This window comes from Coregonus clupeaformis, chromosome 12 (genome assembly GCF_020615455.1).
Source record: "Coregonus clupeaformis isolate EN_2021a chromosome 12, ASM2061545v1, whole genome shotgun sequence".
Taxonomy (NCBI): Eukaryota; Metazoa; Chordata; class Actinopteri; order Salmoniformes; family Salmonidae; genus Coregonus; species Coregonus clupeaformis.
This window is the reverse complement of record NC_059203.1, coordinates 42,481,651-42,501,685: the sequence shown is the minus strand read 5'-3', so window position 1 is coordinate 42,501,685 and position 20,035 is coordinate 42,481,651. Positions and strand designations below refer to the sequence as shown.

Sequence of the window (20,035 nt, the reverse complement as noted above, 5' to 3'; positions counted from 1 at the left end):
GGAAACACGAGGCACCTGAGCTCAATTTAAAGTCTAATAGCAAAGGGTCTGAATAATTATGTAAATAAGGTATGTTTTTTTATTTTTAATACATTTTCTAAAATGTTTAAAAACCTGTTTTCGCTTCGTCATTATGGGGTATTGTGTGTAGTTTGAGGATATATTTTAAAATCAGTTTTAGAATAAGGCTGTAACGTAACAAAATGTGGAAAAAGTCAAGGGGTCTGAATACTTTCCGAATGCACTGTATAGCAATGAGCGATAGTAGTTTAATTATGTACCAGCATATCTGTTGCATTTTTCAACATCTTGTTTGGTTCTTAACCTGGTTGACATACTAGTACAGTATGGCTCTTTTTGGAGGACTGTTTAAAAATAAGTATCAATACAAAGTCATCCCAAGAAAAGAACATTCAGATGTATTTACACAAAAAATACAAAATATTGCAAATAAACAGTACAGGTGAAACAATACAAGAAAAAGGAAAATCTATGGGTCCATCACAAGTCTTTTCCACTGAGAACAGAACACAAAATGCTGAGGTTGTAGCTGACATCTCCACAAATATTTGCAGTAAGCCAAAAGTCAAAGGCTAAAGTGAAGCAAAGTTGAAGGTCTAGTTCCTGCCCGCTTTGCATTGCATCAACCAACGGTTGTGTGCCACGTCAGACTGTGCAGTCGGGCACCAGATTGCTATAACATACGATGTGGTTAGCTAAAATGTTAAACACCTATTACAGGCGTTCTAAGATCTGGCATACGTCTGCAATGTAGTCGGGCTGGAACTCGAGTGAATAGGATAAAGGATATCCACAAGAAAATACATCATCAACAAATAATACAACAGTGACATTTAGCTTTGGAAAGAAACCACATTTAAACAATATGAAAACAAAAATCCAGAAACGTCACTCGTCATCAAACTGTTTACTGTCCCTCCATTGTCTATAATACAGACACTAACTAATAAGCCTTTGATTCAGAGAAAAATTATTTCACAGTGTGTTATGATATCAATCTTTGACCAGCTGTAGCATTTAACATAATTCACTACGTAAAATCAGAAAGATAGTATTATCTATACAGTGCCATTATATAAGAATATAGTTTGTATTGTCACACCCTATTTATAACCTTATTAAGGTTGTGCTCTGTAAAACAATCCACATGATCAGCAAACATAAGCTTAACAATTATGTGAGATTATCAATGACTAAGTACTTTACAATATTGAGACAGGAAAAAGTGTTGCAAAATATGGCTCCAAGGAAAGTGTTTCCAAAAGTTGTCATCATGAATATTGAAAGTGTGTCTATCAGAAGTTCAGGTGAGGTCTTTGAATACATAGTACAGCTCAGCAATTTGTTGAGTACATGACAGCAAGCTTCAAACAAAACCTCAAACCAAGGCATTAATATGATGCAGGTCTGCACCAACAAACCCATACAACCATAAACTGTCCCTGTTGGTTCTCTTTTGTGTTGACTCCATCCATTACCTACTGTAATGACCATGATACAGCACACTTCCATTTTGTGAGCTTTTCCCTGTACAGACTATAGGCCTTATAGAGGAACACCAACTGACATCCTCAAGTATTTAACCCCATGCCATGAAATGCTCCCACCAGTCTGCAGTATACTGAAAGTAAGTGCATTTTCATTAAATTATCTGGTCATTTCTCCTCAGTCCAACCCCCAAATGCCATACATAGACCAGTGAGAGCTGCTCTCGATTGCATTGTCTCTTGGGAGTGCTGTGTTGGTCTGTGAATATGGACGTCACACTGCTCACTGGCTCCCTCATGTGGAGCAGCACAGGGCAATCTGCTGCACCTTGGCCAGCTCTGTTAGCAACAGCTTCATGCGGTGTTTGAGCTGAGGCAGGCGGGCCAGAGGCTCTGGGGGCTCCAGCTCCCCTGTGTAGTCCAGCCAACTCTCCAACGCTGAGGAGGAAACACGGAACAGACAACACTGTCAATCACTCATGTCAAATGCATAGTTGAGAGGAACTTATAATATACAGTAGATGTATTGATTGTGGCTACACCTTTGTGACAGTTATTTTGCTTGAAATTCTCTCTTTTTCCATTGTACATATACAATCAGTGGCATCACAAAACGCTTTGCTTGCTAACAGAAAACAAAGGGCATGCCTCACCATCCAGCTCCCTCTCGATGAAGTCCATCCTGTTAGTGACCTCTTCCTGTACGGCATCTATGTGATCCAGAAGGTTGATCTGCCACTGGTGCTGCTGGCTACTGCAGTCTCCGTCCCCTCCCACACCGCAGGCCACACCCTCCATTTTCACCTCGGCCTGGCCCCAGCGACCAACATCTGAACCCTGGACATATGGGAAAGAGGATGCTTCAGTCATAAGGCTGACTTCTTACAGTATCTACCACTATAGTATTGTGTATGCAGGATGTATGGATGGAGAGTATAGGGAGCTTTACTTTTTTAACAAGGACCGGCGATTACAGTTGTTTACCCACCCATTGTTTTACCACTACATCACTGGCTGAAATAGAACGAACCTTGGTGTGAGTGTTCAGGTGTGTGTGGGCTTTGGGAATGGCTGTCTCCAGCATGCCTCCATAGCGCTGCTCTCGCTCCAGCAGGTCCTCAGTGCTCCTCAGGCTGTCCTCCAGCTCAGAGCCCCTCCGTGTGGTCTCCACCACCAGCCTCTGCTCCACCGCAGGGTAGTACGCCCGCGGCTTCTGGTAGCAGTGCTCACTCATGATGTACGAGTCCTGGAACGACTGGTAAGGCGAGAAGGAGGAAGAGGAGGCTCGGCTGAGCTTCTCCATGGCGGCTGACATCAGAGCTTCTGCGCCCCCACGGGCAAGACTCTTGTGGTCCCTCTCTGAGCCCTCGTCTGTTGGCGCTGGAGACGGTGCTGCGTCGGTACCCGTCCCCGTCCCGCCTCTCCTCCAGGGCCTCTCTGCCTGCTTCCAGGGCTGGCACCACAGCCGCAAGTCCGGGTGGGTTTGCGTACTACAGGGGCACACAGGGGCATTCAGACTCTACCCATTTTATTAGGATATTAGATATTGATTCATATTAGTGTATAGATGGATAGTTTTTCCCATTATATTCCTCTACTTACTGTAGGATGCTCATCTTGAGCTGCAGGCCATTGAGCACCTCCACCACACGCTGTACGTCTCCTAGTAGCTGGTGTGTTGCTGCAATCTTCTTGGCATTCTGGTGGGAGTAGTTTTCATCCAGGAAGGACAGACCGTACATGTGACCACTGCTCAGCCAATCACGGTCATACCAGTACCGCAGGCTCTGCCTCTGACCTGGAACAAAGGTCATGAGGGGTCACGTGATATCATAAGACACATCCAGAAAAATATAACTTGTCTGTGTAAGCAGTATATAAGAGAACTAATGGGACTGCCCCGACGGAGCTCCTGACCGACGTGTACATGGTGCATTGAGTTGGTTGGAACCTCTCCAGCGTGCTGATAATAAAGGATGATTCATTTAATATTGACTTCAGGTGTACCTGGTGGTAATTTCCACGACATGGTGTTGCATTTCCACCACAGGATTTACTATCAAGCATAGTTGTGTGTTGCTGGCTCTCACCTGGTGAGTCTCTGCAGATGTAGCAGGTGTATTTATCCGGGATGATCTCCTCCAGGAGGCCCATGCAGGTTCCATGCTGCCAGCACAGACAGTCCTCACACTGGGGGAAACAAGAGACAAGGCCAGGGAGCAGAGAGTTACTATCAACTACTCAATCATGCAAATCAAACAGTTTTTCTCTGCTGCTAACTTTTGGCCTGAGCTTGCTTATGGAGAATCAGAGATGGGCTTGGCCTTTAGTTAGGTGCTATTTAATCTTGGTTAACCCAGAACTAACGTTTAAGCACCACCTTTCCCCAAACCTGATGCATCCAAATAATCAGTGATGAAAACCCAAACACCGGTGTGGTGATACTATTGTTTGTTGAGGCGGATGGTTTGTTTACATAGCAGGTTAGGATAACTAACATGGCAAGTTGGGAAAACTAGCATGGCAAGTTGGTAGAATTAACGTAGCAGGTTAGGTGAATTAACATAGGTTAAGGCTCCAATTGTCAATAAGTGTAGTCCAGACGTGACAACTAGATGGAGCTGTAGGCCTACTCCATCTAGTCCCGACAAACCATCAGTATCGACAAACCATCAGTATCATAACACCTGAACTACTGCTGCTCTTTATCCTACGCATTCCATCCCGTCGCGACAGATTCTTCGGTTTACACGCAGAATCTGTCTCCGAGAGATTAGGTGCCATTTGACAAATTATTTGATTTAAATGAATAGAGTTGGTAGGAATCCACTAGTCTCACTGATGTGTATTGGAGGGAGGTTTGGGCTAGAGCCAGGTAAACCCCCAAGGTAGCTCACCTGTATCATGAAGTCATTTTCCTCTTCCACCTCACAGACGCAACGCACAATCTCCTGAACGCCTGTCTCCAAGGCAACAGAGCCCAGATTCAGGGGTGGAGTAGTAACGTCCAGCTCCACCCCCAGCTCATCATCACTCCACCCACAGCTGTCAGTGGACCAATCACTGATGCTATTCTCATCTAGAGGGGAAATCAAGGGATGGAAAAGGTTAACTAATACACACAATCCTGGTCAAGATTTTACATTTACATTTCAGTCATTTAACAGATGCTCTTATCCAGAGTGACTTACAGTTAGTGAGTGCATACATTTTCATACTGGCCCCCCGTGGGAAACGAACCCACAACCCTGGCGTTGCAAGCGCCATGCTCTACCAACTGAGCTACAGGGGACATTCAAGATGACCCGAGTCTCTTTTAGAAACATTGTAATACTACATACACATATTTCTTCCATGAGCTAGTTTCATACCAAACAGTATATTTCTCAATGTGAGTCCACAGAAGATAATGTAATTAGGATGTAACTGATGTGTTTGATCAAGAGATGATTGTAACACCAGCAGAGAGAGTGTTCTCTATGGTAGAAATATAGGAGGAAACTATAGCTAATTTCATCCACAGTATTGTAACATACATACAGACATCCAGTCTCTGTCGTAGCCGGCCGCGACCAGGAGACCCATGGGGCGGCGCACAATTGGCCCAGCGTCGTCCAGGGTAGGGGAGGGAATGGCCGGCAGGGATCTGGCTCAGTTGGTAGAGTATGGCGTTTGCAACGCCAGGGTTGTGGGTTCGATTCCCACGGGGGGCCAGTATGAAAAATATATATAATGTATGCACTCACTAACTGTAAGTCGCTCTGGATAAGAGTGTCTGCTAAATGACTAAAATTTAAATGTAATACAGGTAACTGCCAAAATAAAGGAAACAGTTGAGTAAATGAGGGATACAAAGTATATTGAAAGCAGGTGCTTCCACACAGGTGTGGTTCCTGAGTTAATTAAGCAATTAACATCCAATCATGCTTGGGGTCATGTATAAAAATACCCAGTTGCCCATTATTTTGGCTACCATGGCTAGAAGAGATCTCAGGGACTTTAAAACAGGGGTCTCAAAGGAGCATAGGGGGTTTAAAGTGTCTCTCAGTCACCAGATCTCAACCCAATTATGGGAGATTCTGGAGCGGCGCCTGAGACAGCGTTTTCCACCACCATCAACAAAACACCAAATGATGGAATTTCTAGTGGAAGAATGGGGTCGCATCCGTCAAATAGAGTTTCAGACACTTGTAGAATCTATGCCAAGGCACATAGAAGCTGTTCTGGAAGCTCGTGGTGGCCCAACGCCCTATTAAGATACTTTTTTGGTGTTTCCTTTATTTTGGCAGTTACCTGTATATCCCTTATGCACGGCTTGGTGAGTTGAACATATAACAAACCATATGGTGCACAATAATGAGTATAAAGCAAGCCATAGCAGCAAAAAAAGGCCCTGGATTCTATCAGTAAACCATAGAATCAGTCCTCAACTGTGAGAACAGTTTGTTTGCTTTTCACCCCAGAAAGTGTGGAAAATGATGAGCAAGATCGGTTTGATACAGAATCGAAAAGATACAGGTCGAAGCTAAGAACAAATTACTTATGGATTGAAACCAGGCAAATAATGGCAAAAGGGAGAGAGCGACACACACTGATACCCACCATCCACGTTTATCTGCTTTGACTGGTTGTATCCAGGCCTGCAGTGGTATGACTCAGGCTTGTGATTGTGTGAGAGGGGGAATTTGAGTGGCAAATTCAATTTGGACTGAAGAGCGAATATTGAGATGTCAATATTCTCCTCACTACCTGTGTACTCTGTTAATAAAGGGGAGGGAGGGGGAAGCAGACGCAGATCAAAATATGTCAACTTTGGACTTGCTGATGAGGACAAACAAGAGCTACTCTATTGGGGGGACAAACAGACACTATATGAAACAGAACTCTGATGTTTACAGCTAAAGAGACTATTATTGGTGTGAGAATATTTCCTTATAACAAATAAACCATAAATGGTAAACGTGTGTCCATAAAACACCTCTACTTGAGTATTTCTGAGAGGTGAACAGGCCAAAACACTGTCAAAAAAGTATAATTGTGTCGGAATGTGTTATTGAATAAACCATCCTCCTAAAAGGTGTGTTATAACAAGTGTGATCCACACATCCACACTCACAGAGTTAATTTAAACTAGCTCAATAGACCAATAGTGGTTCAAACTTGGTTAGAGAAGTGCTGTCACAGTGGCTTGTGCTTAGCATTAGACTTTTCACACAGATTAATGTGATGGTTAATAAAACCATAATAAAGGCCTTCCTAGCCTAATGTGTTATTATATGAACCAAACATGAGCCAAAGATGTGCAAATCATTAAAGTCAGTGAAAAAGTGGTAAAAGCACAAGACTGCTGATGCAAATGAAATGAGCAGTGGCTATTTGACTGATGAAGTGATATAGGCCCGTATAGTGAGGATACAGGCAGTTGTAGTGTTAATCCCACACACACCACACCACACCAAGAGGAATGTAGGATGTCTCTGTGCTAAAGGGCCTTCCCACGGCCTGAATGAAACATTGCACCTGCAGCTGAGCTCCAGGACAGGAGCACCATGCAGAACAGTAGGGTGACTAGAGTCCCCTTCTTACCAGACTTGGCCTTTTTCTTCTTCTTCTTCTTCTTCTTCAGTTTAATGCGAAGGAAGTCAGTCCGTTTCTTATCTTTCAGCCGGTCTCGTTCTTTCACCAATCCTGGAGTGACACAGAGTGAACCAGGAGTTAAGAGAGTGTTGTAGACCCTGAACGCATTACAAATACTGGAGCATGCCCAATTTCACAATATTCCTGTTGTGTCATGTTTAGAGAAAGTGAAAGTGAATCTTTGATCAGAAATAAGCTACGATAGCTACACATTTGCTCACATCTATTGACGTATTTAAGCCCTCTCTTTAGGTCTTTCCACATGTCTCCATCTTATACACACCTATGTCCATGCTACTGCTCAAAAACGTCTCCGTCACCACCGGTCTCGGTCCATTCCTGTCCAGCTGGTTCTCTTTGCTCTTCTCCCTCTGCTGCTGGCTCTGTGTTGGCTCTGTGCTGACAGCAGGTGGCACTGACGTGCGTCTGCTCATTGTCTTGGCCTCACTACGTGGAGACGGGGGAGTTCTGGTAGGACTGTGCACAGTTGAGTCTGCCAGGTATAGAAAAACCTTTATTATGACTAATACTTTGGGTAAATCTATCTACAGACCTTTTTCTTACACGTACGCATTGAGGCAGAGATGGTGCGTCTCCTCTTAGGACTCTCCAGAGTGGTAGGGGAGGGGTGCTTCTCTGAGGCCTGGGTCTGGACGCTCCTGGTGGGGCTGAGGTTGTCCTCTAGCTGCTGGTCCTCTCCGTGGTAGTACTTCATGTGGTAGTGAAGCAGCTTGGCCTTGCGGAACGACTTGGTGCAGCCCACAGCGCTGCATTTAAATGGGTTGTGGTCCAAGTTAATGGACAGGACTGGGGGAGGCTGGTTTTTGATCACTCTGTACACTGAAAAAACAATGGAGGGGTGTAAGAGAGGAAGGACAAACAGCCAGGAGTGGAGAGACACTTATGTAAACTGATCTAACAGAGTGCAGGGGGAGAACTCACATGGCTCTCTGCTGAATCTGTTGGGGTTGTGAAAACCCTGCTTCCTTATTGCTGGAACAAAGACACAATGAGACCATATAAACTGACAATCACTGACTGACAACGTTCAACAACAAATAAAAAACACTCCACTCTCTCAGAATTCTCATAAATATATTCAAACCTTCTATACTATTTTGACGACTTGAAATGTGGACAGAATATAAGTGAAGTGACAGCTTCCATTATTTGGAAATATAAGTCGTTTTGGATAGTGATTTTTTTGAGGAGTTGTGTTGTCTTACGTTTCACTGGGAGGCCCAGTGGTGCAGATTTGGAGCTATCCGGTTGGCTCGCTGCCTTCTGCTCCACTCTGTCATTGGTGGACAAAGCTGAGGGTAATGGGATAGAAACTGGCCCTGTCTGTGTTGACATCTGATTGGGTGACTCAGTGGATGGCTTAGGTTCATTGGATGAGCTCAGGACTGTGTCCTCAGTTTTCATTTCCACCTCTTCTTTTTTTATCCCTCCATTTAAATGTTGAGTAGACCTCTCCTCACTCTGTACTTGGTCTTCCTCCACTTTCACTCCGTTCGGGCCCACAGTGGCTGTCATGTGATCCTTGAGGTTGTTCTGTCCTGCATGCTGCTCTGTATCCTCCTCCTGCTGCTTAATCGTGGGTGGACTCTCTTTGGTGACGTCCCCCTCACCGTCCTTCCTCTTGGGCTTCTCCTTCCCCTCCCTGTCGTCCCATTCATCTTCATCAACGTCATTATCATCCTCTGTCTCACCGTCTCCCTCCTGGTCAGATATACTGTGTCTGGCTCTTTTACTCTTGGGGACGTTTTCCTGAGGTCTCCTGTCTCTGCCATTCTGGGGCTTCCTGACTCCGTTCCTCTCAGAAGACTGAGTCTTCCCTCCTCCTCTCTATTTACAGAAGAGAGGGGGATGAAAAGAGAGGGAAATAAGGCAAAGTATGACTCACATAAATGTGACCCTTTGCATGGCAAGCCAACACAATATGAACAGATACAGTGCCTTCAGAAAAGTGTTCATACCCCTTGACTTATTCCACATTTTGTTGTGTTACAGCCTGAATTCAAAATGGAGTCAATAAATAAAAAAACTCACCCATCTACACACAATATTGAAAATGAAATACAGAAATATCTCATTTACACCCGAGTCAATACATGTTAGAATCACCTTTGGCAGCGATTACAGCTGTGAGTCTTTCTGGGTAAGTCTCTAAGAGCTTTGCACACCTGGACTGTATAATATTTGCACATTGTTTTTGTTTTTTATTCTTCAAGCTCTGTCAAGTTGATTGTTGATCATTACTAGACAGCTATTTTCAAGTCTTGCAATAGATTTTCAAGCTGATTTAAGTCAAAACTGTAACTAGGCCACTCAAGAACATCCAATGTCGTCTTGGTAAGCAACTCTAGTGTATATTTGGCCATGTGTTTTAGGTTATTGTCCTGCTGAAAGGTGAATTTCAGTTTATTTTTATCCTAAAAAACTCTGTATTCCTTGCTGATGACAAGCATTCCCATAACCTAATGCAGACACCACCATGCTTGAAAATATGAAGAGTGGTACTCAGTGATGTGTTGGATTTTCCCCAAACATATTCTGTACAGGCTTCCTTGTTTTCACTCTGACAATTAGGTTGAGTAACTACAATGTTGTTGATCCATCCTCAGTTTTCTCCTATCACTGCCATTCAACTCTGTAACTGTTTTAAATTCACCATTGGTCTCATGGTGAAATCCCTGAGCGGTTTCCTTCCTCTCCAGCAACTGAGTTAGGAAGGACGCCTGTATCTTTGTAGTGACTGGGTGTATTGATACACCATCCAAAGTGTAATTAATAACTTCATCATGCTCAAAGGGATATTCAATGTCTGCTTTTTTTTTTTTTTTACTTTTTACCCATCTACCAATAGGTGCCCTTCTTTGTGAGGCATTGGAAAACCTCCCTGGTCTTTGTGGTTGAATCTGTGTTTGAAATTCACTGCTCGACTGAGGGACCATACAGATAATTGTATGTGTGCAGTACAGAGATGAGGTAGTCATTCAAAAATCATGTTAAACACTATTAGTGCACACAGTGAGTACATGCAACTAATTATGTGACTTGTTAAGCACATTTTTACACCTGAACTTATTTAGGCTTGCCATAACAAAGGGGTTGAATACTTATTGACTGAAGATATTTCAGCTTTTCATTTCTAATTAATTTGTAAACATTTCTAAAAACATAATTCCACTTCGACATTATGGGGTATTGTGTGTAGGCCAGTGACACAAATTCTCAATTTAATCCATTTTAAATGCAGTCAAGGGGTGTGAATACTTTCTGAAGGCAATGTATGTGCCATTTGAGCAGGTAGAAACAATAATTGACAGTCCCTGCTGAGAGAAGGAAACAAAGAGCTCACCTCTCGGACAAAAGGCTTCACATGGATCCCCTTCACTGTCTGGATGACTCCATCATAAAACTTCACGGTGTAAGATGCTGAGGGCAAATGGAGATCAGATGGATCAGACTGATGCTTGATTTTATTTTATTTGACAATTCAAAATATATTAAATGTTACACCAGGCAACAGATACATATAACAAAATTGTCGAGGATACATACATAAAAATGTCAAGAGACTTATTTCCATTGTGGTCCTCTATTCTGCATAATAGAATACATACATCTCTTCAATATGCATATGAGTGTACTTCCAAACCACTCACCATCTTTATTGACTGCTAAGACCTTGGCAGGGTAGAAGCGGCAATCGGACCAACTGGCGAGGACCTTGTCATTCACATGAAATCCCTGAAGAGACAGATTAAATTAAGTGTCACACATGGATCCAGTCTCAGCCTGAGCAAATGAAATCAAATAGAAGTAAGTGGAGCAAATAGAAGACCAGGTAAAGCTAAGTAGAGCAATCAGTAGGGATATACAGTAGTTGGGAGAGTAAGTAGAGTCCATCTCTTACAGGGATAGGATAGTCATCTTGCAGTCCCTGTCGTCTCAGCTGGATCCTCTCTACAGGTCTCAGGTAGGGGCTGGTCCAGTCAAACCACTCATCATAGCGGTGGCTCCACTGACGGTAGTGGATCAGGATCTTCTCATCATCATAGTCAACCTTCTCTATGTTGGCCGGATACCTAGGAGCAGGGGATATATGAGAGGGGTGATTGAGATTGGAGCAAAGCAACTGAACTGGATAACAGATGATAACAGAAAGACAGAGAGAAAGACAAAGAATGCCTGAAAAATTGCTGAGGAAAGCAACAAAGAGAGTGCAGGCAGAGAAAGATATACTGTACTGAGAATGAGAAAGAGTGATGGAGGGACTGAAGCATGACTCACCAGTTTTTTAGGGTGTCTCTTGCCTCTAGCGTTGCCCCCACCTCAAAGGTTATCCCTCTTCTGTTAGGGGGCGTCTTGCCCATCATGCCCACATCCACCTCCTGCTGACAGACACACAGTTCTACTTGGTTAAAGACCAGACACACATACACTTCTAGTTCTTAAAACTGTCATGGCGGGGCTCCTACGTGAGGTCATACTGGTTTTAATAACCAGAGTTGCTAGAGAATGGCTTAGAGCGAACTGGCTTAGATACAAAAAAGGTCTGACTCCATAATCAGTGGAGAATTTAGTTAGTTCTCCATTTATTTTGATCAGCATTTACTTGTTACATAATGAATCATAGTGGTGGAAAGTGAAAGCAAACAATGATGCTAAGGGTCTTAGTCATTTTGGTGAGGGGACTGCCAGGAAGAGAGGTGAGAGAACAGGGGATGAGGCTTGTCTATATGGCTGAGGGGAAAGGGAATTATTACATAACACAATACTGTGTGTATCCAACAATAACTACTGTATGATCTTAGTTTGTTGCATCCAAAGATAGGTGTGAACATTGTAGTGTGTATAATAATCTAAATTAAAAAAACTAGGAAAGAACAACTTAAGGCATTATAGAGCATCCATAGAGTAGTCATAATCATAAGCACTACATAGACGTTTAATAAGAATTTAAGCAGTCGTACTACATAATGAGCGATGTAAAAGGCCCTTACATCTGGTGCTCATCCAAAGATGGCATAACCCGTTTGACACCCTTAAAATAGATTGACGTTCGTTTATCAAGGATTTCTGAAGCATATTTCTTATAAAGGGTTTATGAACCCTTTATGATACCAAATATAACTGCTCCATCATTTAGGCTATCAGGCTCCAGTGTTTATCCAACGAAAACACTTAGCAAAGAAACCCCTATATGCTTAAGGCAATCCTCAGATCTCATTACCTATGGCCACCTGCTTGCTTCCCAAAATATGCTACTTCAATTTTTATTTTTATTTTTTTTATTTCACCTTTATTTAACCAGGTAAGCCAGTTGAGAACAGGTTCTCATTTACAACTGCGACCTGGCCAAGATAAAGCAAAGTAGTGCAATAAAAACAACACAGAGTTACATATGGGGTAAAGAAAAAAAACATAAAGTCAGAAAATACAACAGAAAATATATATACAGTGTGTGCAAATGTAGCAAGTTATGGAGGTAAGGCAATAAATGGGCTATAGTGCAGAATAATTACAATAGTATTAACACTGGAATGCTAGATGTGCAAGAGATTATGTGCAAATAGAGATACTGGGGTGCAAAAGAGCAAATTAAATAACAATATAGGGATGAGGTAGTTGGGTGGGCTAATTTCAGATGGGCTGTGTACAGGTGCAGTGATCGGTAAGGTGCTCTGACAACTGATGCTTAAAGTTATTGGGGGAGATAAGAGTCTCCAGCTTCAGAGATTTTTGCAATTCGTTCCAGTCATTGGCAGCAGAGAACTGGAAGGAATGGCGGCCAAAGGAGGTGTTGGCTTTGGGAATGACCAGTGAGATATACCTCATTTCAATTGAGTTGAAACCGCACGCAAACCCTCCTCTTTGAAGCATCTTACATTTACATTTTAGTCATTTAGCAGACGCTCTTATCCAGAGCGACTTACAGGAGCATTTAGGGTTAAGTGCCTTGCTTAAGGGCACATCGACAGATTTTTCACCTAGTCGGCTCGGGGATTAGAACCAGCGACCTTTCGGTTACTGGCACAACGCTCTTACCCACTAAGCTACCTGCCGCCCCATGTAACCCTTACTCCATCTATTTTATAGCAATACTGTCTAATCCATGTCTCGAGCATTTTGTGCAGCCAGTACCTAAAAACGAGGTCAAGAGCCAGACAGCTTTCAAAGACTTGGGCAGCACGATGACAAATTCCGACACTGTCTATTCGGTATCCTTTTGTCCAACTGGAGTGATCACAAAGTGTGATGATTCATGACTGGATTGCAATTCTGTCAAATTGACTAAAATGTTGCTTTTGATTATTAAATCTGTTCAAATAAAATATATTCTACTCAAAGGTCCATTGTCTGGTCCATTGCAGAGCGTTACATTGTGACTCGCGCCCTGAATACTTTGTATCCTCTAGCATTGTCAAACAAATTCCCGAAAATACCGGGAAACACAAGACTCTAAACATATATATGCAATACATTAGCCTAATTTGGCGAGGCAAAACTCACCTTTGGGAAGAGACTTTGAGCATATTCCATTTAAATGTAACAACAGTAGCCGGATATCTTCACACTACTTGGCAACCCACGTGTTTTCTAGTCAGGCGAACATTGCACATATTGAAACAATGGAAGACAATTGCAATGGAAATGGTCTCTGAAATTAGATTAAACTAGTTATGTAGGCCAGTTGCTTATGTAACATACATGGATAACATGAACCTACGTTATGTAGGTTCCATAAGCACATACTCCGAGAAAGCATTTGTGAACGAATAGGGAATAATTCTTTCTGTTGGAGCCTGTGGCTCAAAACTGACGGAAGCGACCTCAATGACGCAAAGGACGCGCAATAAGCATCAGTTGTTTATGCCAGACCCGAGAAGGGTGAAAATAATCTTCAACTTGGACCTCCGCTTCAACTATAGGCCTACTATAGTCCATGGCTTTAAATTAACTATGTAACCTAACCATAGAAGGCTAATTGTTGATCAAATGTTGAAATATAGCCTAATCCTGTACTTGGACATGTTTTTCTCTCCATTATTTGGCAGCTCTGCTTGCATGTCGTATATTTCAGCAGTCACCCTGCATCCACTCCAAAGTAAGGCTCAAATAAGAAGCATATGATTTTATACAATTCAAAGCTGCCTTATTGATTAGTTTCTTACAGTTTGTCGTCCGATATTCTATAAGGAGTGTTGAATATATTTAACTGTAGTTTGTCAGTGACTTGAACAAAGCTAGTTGGTTAAGCGGTCTGATAGGGGCGGGCTTGAGAAATCTTACAGGCCATTCAGACTGTCATTCATAAGAGGATCGGGCCTCTAGGCCTGGCCACACTTTTTCTTACCGTAAATACCGCATGGAAATAGAGCACTTTAAACTTCCCTGAAGCCACCGAAACAATGACGAGTCAACCTTACGCCAAACAGTATAAACTGTATAAGATATCCATAAGCCAAAACAAATCTACATTACAAGTATTTGAACGTTATTTGTTTAGGAAGCATAAAAAAGAAAGCATGCCGCATTCAGAATACACAATGTTTTGTGTTATTGATGCATAAAAGCTTTTCATATTCTGTCGCAAATACTAATGACTAAAATGTTGCAGAAAACTGATATCAAATGTTACCTTGATTTCTGGATAACGTTACTCCGTTTCCGATGGTGATGTGCACAGTGTGCGATAAAATCCTCTCATGTGTTGCCTCCGCGTCTGATTCGAGAGCACGCAGTTGAATTTCTTGCACTACCGGCGAGCAACTACGCATGTATTAAATACACCTTCTGTTCCCGAATCACAGAGCTGCATCTATGGTAGAGGCAATTTGTAGGCTATACCCAAGTAAATTACTTTTATATAGGCTTGCCTATACTGCATGTACTTCCAATGACAAATTGACATCAATAGTAGGCTAGGCTATATGACATCGTATTACTCAGATACAGTGGGGGGAAAAAGTATTTAGTCAGCCACCAATTGTGCAATTTCTCCCACTTAAAAAGATGAGAGAGGCCTGTAATTTTCATCATAGGTACACGTCAACTATGACAGACAAAATGAGAAAAACAATTCCAGAAAATCACATTGTAGGATTTTTAATGAATTTATTTGCAAATTATGGTGGAAAATAAGTATTTGGTCAATAACAAAAGTTTCTCAATACTTTGTTATATACCCTTTGTTGGCAATGACACAGGTCAAACGTTTTCTGTAAGTCTTCACTAGGTTTTCACACACCGTTGCTGGTATTTTGGCCCATTCCTCCATGCAGATCTCCTCTAGAGCAGTGATGTTTTGGGGCTGTCGCTGGGCAACACAGACTTTCAACTCCCTCCAAATAATTTCTATGGGGTTGAGATCTGGAGACTGGCTAGGCCACTCCAGGACCTTGAAATGCTTCTTACAAAGCCACTCCTTCGTTGCCCGGGTGGTGTGTTTGGGATCATTGTCATGCTGAAAGACCCAGCCACGTTTCATCTTCAATGCCCTTGCTGATGGAAGGAGGTTTTCACTCAGAATCTCACGATACATGGCCCCATTCATTCTTTCCTTTACACGGATCAGTCGTCCTGGTCCCTTTGCAGAAAAACAGCCCCAAGGCATGATGTTTCCACCCCCATGCTTCACAGTAGGTATGGTGTTCTTTGGATGCAACTCAACATTCTTTGTCCTCAAAACACGATGAGTTGAGTTTTTACCAAAAAGTTATATTTTGGTTTCATCTGACCATATGACATTCTCCCAATCCTCTTCTGGATCATCCAAATGCACTCTAGCAAACTTCAGATGGGCCTGGACATGTACTGGCTTAAGCAGGGGGACACGTCTGGCACTGCAGGATTTGAGTCCCTGGCGGCGTAGTGTGTTACTGAGGGTAGGCTTTGTTACTTTGGTCCCAGCTCTCTGCAGGTCATTCACTAGGTCCCCCTGTGTGGTTCTGGGATTTTTGCTCACCGTTCTTGTGATCATTTTGACCCCACGGGGTGAGATCTTGCGTGAAGCCCCAGATCGAGGGAGATTATCAGTGGTCTTGTATGTCTTCCATTTCCTAATAATTGCTCCCACAGTTGATTTCTTCAAACCAAGCTGCTTACCTATTGCAGATTCAGTCTTCCCAGCCTGGTGCAAGTCTACAATTTTGTTTCTGGTGTCCTTTGACAGCTATTTGGTCTTGGCCATAGTGGAGTTTGGAGTGTGACTGTTTGAGGTTGTGGACAGGTGTCTTTTATACTGATAACAAGTTCAAACAGGTGCCATTAATACAGGTAATGAGTGGAGGACAGAGGAGCCTCTTAAAGAAGAAGTTACAGGTCTGTGAGAGCCAGAAATCTTGCTTGTTTGTAGGTGACCAAATACTTATTTTCCACCATAATTTGCAAATAAATTCATTAAAAATCCTACAATGTGATTTTCTGGATTTATTTTTCTCAAATTGTCTGTCATAGTTGACGTGTACCTATGATGAAAATTACAGGCCTCTCTCATCTTTTTAAGTGGGAGAACTTGCACAATTGGTGGCTGACTAAATACTTTTTTCCCCCACTAGCTAATTGCTGGCTGCAACATCAGAGTATTGTTTGTTGAATAGTGCTATATTTTAATCCGAAATAGGCTATGTTGTCTTTATTTATAAGACAAAGACGTTTTTCTATCCTCATCATATTGTTAATTTAATTTCCTGCAACTTCTGCACTACATTCTTATGTACAAAAATATCCACTGTATTTGTTTTAATTTCCAGGACGACAAGGACATGACAACCATAGAGAACTGAGGACCATGTCGGCTTACGTGACAATACTCAAACAGAACAAACACAGACGATACAACACATTTGGACAAGACATTCATATAGGGAATGCCATTGGGCAATAGGCTCAATCAATAATATATACCTTTTTTATACACTTAATCCAGTAAATGGCTGATAACCAGTCTACAATGAAACAAACCTTTATTTTTCTTGAACAATCATTCCATAGAATAACAGAGGGTATGTTCACATAATACACACACACACACAATGAGTGGTTGAATCAGTACTATTTTCAAAGGCAAGCTTGCAGCAGGGAAATTAGAGTAATTACAAAAATCAGGAAGGTTCACCTTTATCCTGGATCATTTGAAAATACAGCCAGAGAGCTTACTATTTACAAGCATTATTTACATTAGCATAGCCTCCAGGGAGTGTCTCTTATCTACATCAGTTTACTACATCATAGTTTGGACACGTGAAAATCAGACTTTCAGTTAGCGAGGGAAGCAGAGAGCAGTTATCACTACACCCGTTTTAACAGAACACCTGAGCCAAAATATCAATGGCGAAGAGACGGGATAGTGCTAGTACTTCACACATTTGTTTATGCCTCTTTACAATAAGATATTGGTGCATTGCAAAAAATAACAATGTATTGTTTTAGTGTGTATTTATATTGTGGCTGTGTAATTGCCTTTACCTGCCCTGGGACTACGGCTGCAAATTAGCTTTTGGCTAACCCCAGCACATTTACATGATGTTGCATTATTGTAATATTGATGTTGATTAATGTGCATTGTCCCCTATAAATAAATAAAATAGGTTTTATTTTTATTGTCACACTGGATAGGTGCAGTGAAATGTGTTGTTTTACAGGTTCAGCCATAATAGTATGGCGCCCCTGGAGCAAATTAGGATTAAGTGCCTTGCTCAAAGGCACAGACAGATTTTCACCTAGTCGGCTCAGGCATTCGAACCAGCGACCTTTCCGGTTACTGGCCCAAAGCTCGAACTGCTAGGCTACCTGCTGCCGAATAGATCTCCCATACACACAGTACATACATGTACCAGTATACATTTATAACATCCTTCCTCAGCAGTTGAACATCAGAGGGTTGTTATTGCAGAACATACTCTGTTGAGCAGACCACTAAAAAGGGCATTTAACACAAACTCCAAAACACATGGTCTTATTGCTTCCAGTTTGTACTTTGAAATGTAAGCTCTGACTGTGGCTCTACTGTAGTCTGACTATAGACTGTAGCTCTACTGTAGTCGGACTATAGACTGTAGCTCTACTGTAGTCGGACTATAGACTGTAGCTCTACTGTAGTCGGACTATAGACTGTAGCTCTACTGTAGTCGGACTATAGACTGTAGCTCTACTGTAGTCGGACTATAGACTGTAGCTCTACTGTAGTCGGACTATAGACTGTAGCTCTACTGTAGTCGGACTATAGACTGTAGCTCTACTGTAGTCGGACTATAGACTGTAGCTCTACTGTAGTCGGACTATAGACTAGCTCTACTGTAGTCGGACTATAGACTGTAGCTCTACTGTAGTCGGACTATAGACTGTAGCTCTACTGTAGTCGGACTATAGACTGTAGCTCTACTGTAGTCGGACTATAGACTGTAGCTCTACTGTAGTCAGACTATAGACTGTAGCTCTACTGTAGTCGGACTATAGACTGTAGCTCTACTGTAGTCGGACTATAGACTACAGCTCTACTGTAGTCAGACTATAGACTGTAGCTCTACTGTAGTCAGACTATAGACTGTAGCTCTACTGTAGTCTGAATATAGACTGTAGCTCTACTGTAGTCTGACTATAAACTGTAGCTCTACTGTAGTCTGAATATAGACTGTGGCTCTACTGTAGTCGGACTATAGACTATAGCTCTACTGTGGTCGGACTATAGACTGTAGGCCTATTTCAAAATGGCTGTGGTGGTATAGTTTTTTCTCTCCAGATAAAATCACCAACATAGCAGTGAGACTGATGCAGTCTCTTGTTGATACAACTACAAAAAACATCACAGGAAAGCTTATTTTTAAACGAGATACATTTTTTCCTCATTCTTCTAATTTGTAAATAAGAACTGGAGGCTGAGTCTCTAAACTCGAACACATACAGACACACACATACAAATACAGACAGACAGATAAAAGAGGCCAAATAGCAACATGGTTTCTTTGTAGATATAAGGTGGGGATCCTGGGTCTGTTTCCTGACGAGAATGTCCATCCTGTACAAACCATATGGGACTCCTCCTGCACAGCCCACATATCCAGCAACGAAACAATGGCATTTCACATTCAGTCATACATTTAGGAGGAAAATCAGATTTTACATGCAGTTTAAAAATAAGTCATCAAAATGAACTGGATAAAAACTGGTCCCTATGATGTAAAGTAATTTGTAGTCTTTTTGGGTGCAATAATTGTGGGGTTCCATCACAGAACACAATGTTGCCTATGCAGTCGGCACAGATGTATTGTTCTGCAGTCAGAAAGTAGGACAGAGGATGGGTCCAATGTCAAGTGACAGTGTTACGTACAGTACTCAGTGGTGAGACATCGGGGTTCTCTCTTATCTTCTTATGTCCCTGCCTTTGAAGACAGAAATGATCAACCCTGTATTGTTACAGTATGATTTCCAGTGTGTGTGTGTTGGTGCTTTGTGACTGGTCAATAGAGTGGGGCAGGCTTCATACAGCAGAGCAGAGTGAATCTCTCAGTGACCCTGGGGCACATGTGGTGTCAAGGGAGTCAGCCTACACAACGCCCTCAATGAAACTGGTGTCCAGGTGAACAATGAGCATGCGCAGGAAAGACATCTCCTTGCGTGTGTTCTCAAAGATGATTCGTGGGTCATCAGACTGGCAGCGGAGGCAGTTTGGGGCCATCACCATGGCAAGGTTATTGACATCCATCTTAGTAACAGACACATTGGCAGGCTGAGCAAACACCTGGGGATAATTAGTGTGGGAGAGAGGGAGAGAAATCATTAGGGACTGAAGGCAGAGTATGTATCTTGAAACTGAGATTGACTAAGGACAAATTAGTGAGTTCGTAGTGATTTGTTCTATTTCAACTTCCTGACCAACG

General features: G+C 42.3%; 2 protein-coding genes across 8 annotated transcripts in view; both read right to left on the bottom strand.

Annotated features, from left to right (window-relative positions):
- Positions 1-242: 242 nt before the first annotated feature.
- LOC121578241 (PHD finger protein 20) lies at positions 243-14,918 on the bottom strand. 6 transcript variants are annotated; one of them, XM_041892450.2, is made up of 17 exons: positions 14,797-14,918; positions 11,445-11,548; positions 11,068-11,239; positions 10,817-10,901; positions 10,510-10,586; positions 8,372-8,993; positions 8,088-8,138; positions 7,716-7,985; positions 7,429-7,638; positions 7,095-7,196; positions 6,111-6,266; positions 4,406-4,587; positions 3,599-3,698; positions 3,111-3,306; positions 2,539-2,998; positions 2,162-2,345; positions 243-1,946 (listed from the first exon to the last, which is right to left on the bottom strand). In XM_041892450.2, the coding sequence occupies exons 2-17, from the start codon at positions 11,528-11,530 to the stop codon at positions 1,804-1,806; spliced, it is 3,096 nt and encodes a 1,031-aa protein (XP_041748384.2). In that variant the 5' UTR covers positions 11,531-11,548; positions 14,797-14,918; the 3' UTR covers positions 243-1,803. The 6 variants fall into 6 exon arrangements, with proteins under 6 accessions (XP_041748384.2, XP_041748385.2, XP_041748382.2 ...); XM_041892451.2 differs by having other exon boundaries at positions 11,445-11,545; XM_041892448.2 differs by lacking the exon at positions 14,797-14,918 and adding an exon at positions 13,668-13,966.
- A 2,994-nt stretch (positions 14,919-17,912) lies between these two features.
- LOC121578239 (rho GTPase-activating protein 39-like) overlaps positions 17,913-20,035 on the bottom strand; it is a 54,756-nt gene continuing 52,633 nt past the window's right edge. For both annotated transcript variants that reach the window (XM_041892447.2, XM_045223868.1), the window contains exon 10: positions 17,913-19,896. In XM_041892447.2, coding sequence (XP_041748381.2) covers positions 19,702-19,896 — 195 coding nt within the window. In that variant the 3' untranslated portion in view covers positions 17,913-19,701. The remainder of the gene's footprint in view (positions 19,897-20,035) is intronic.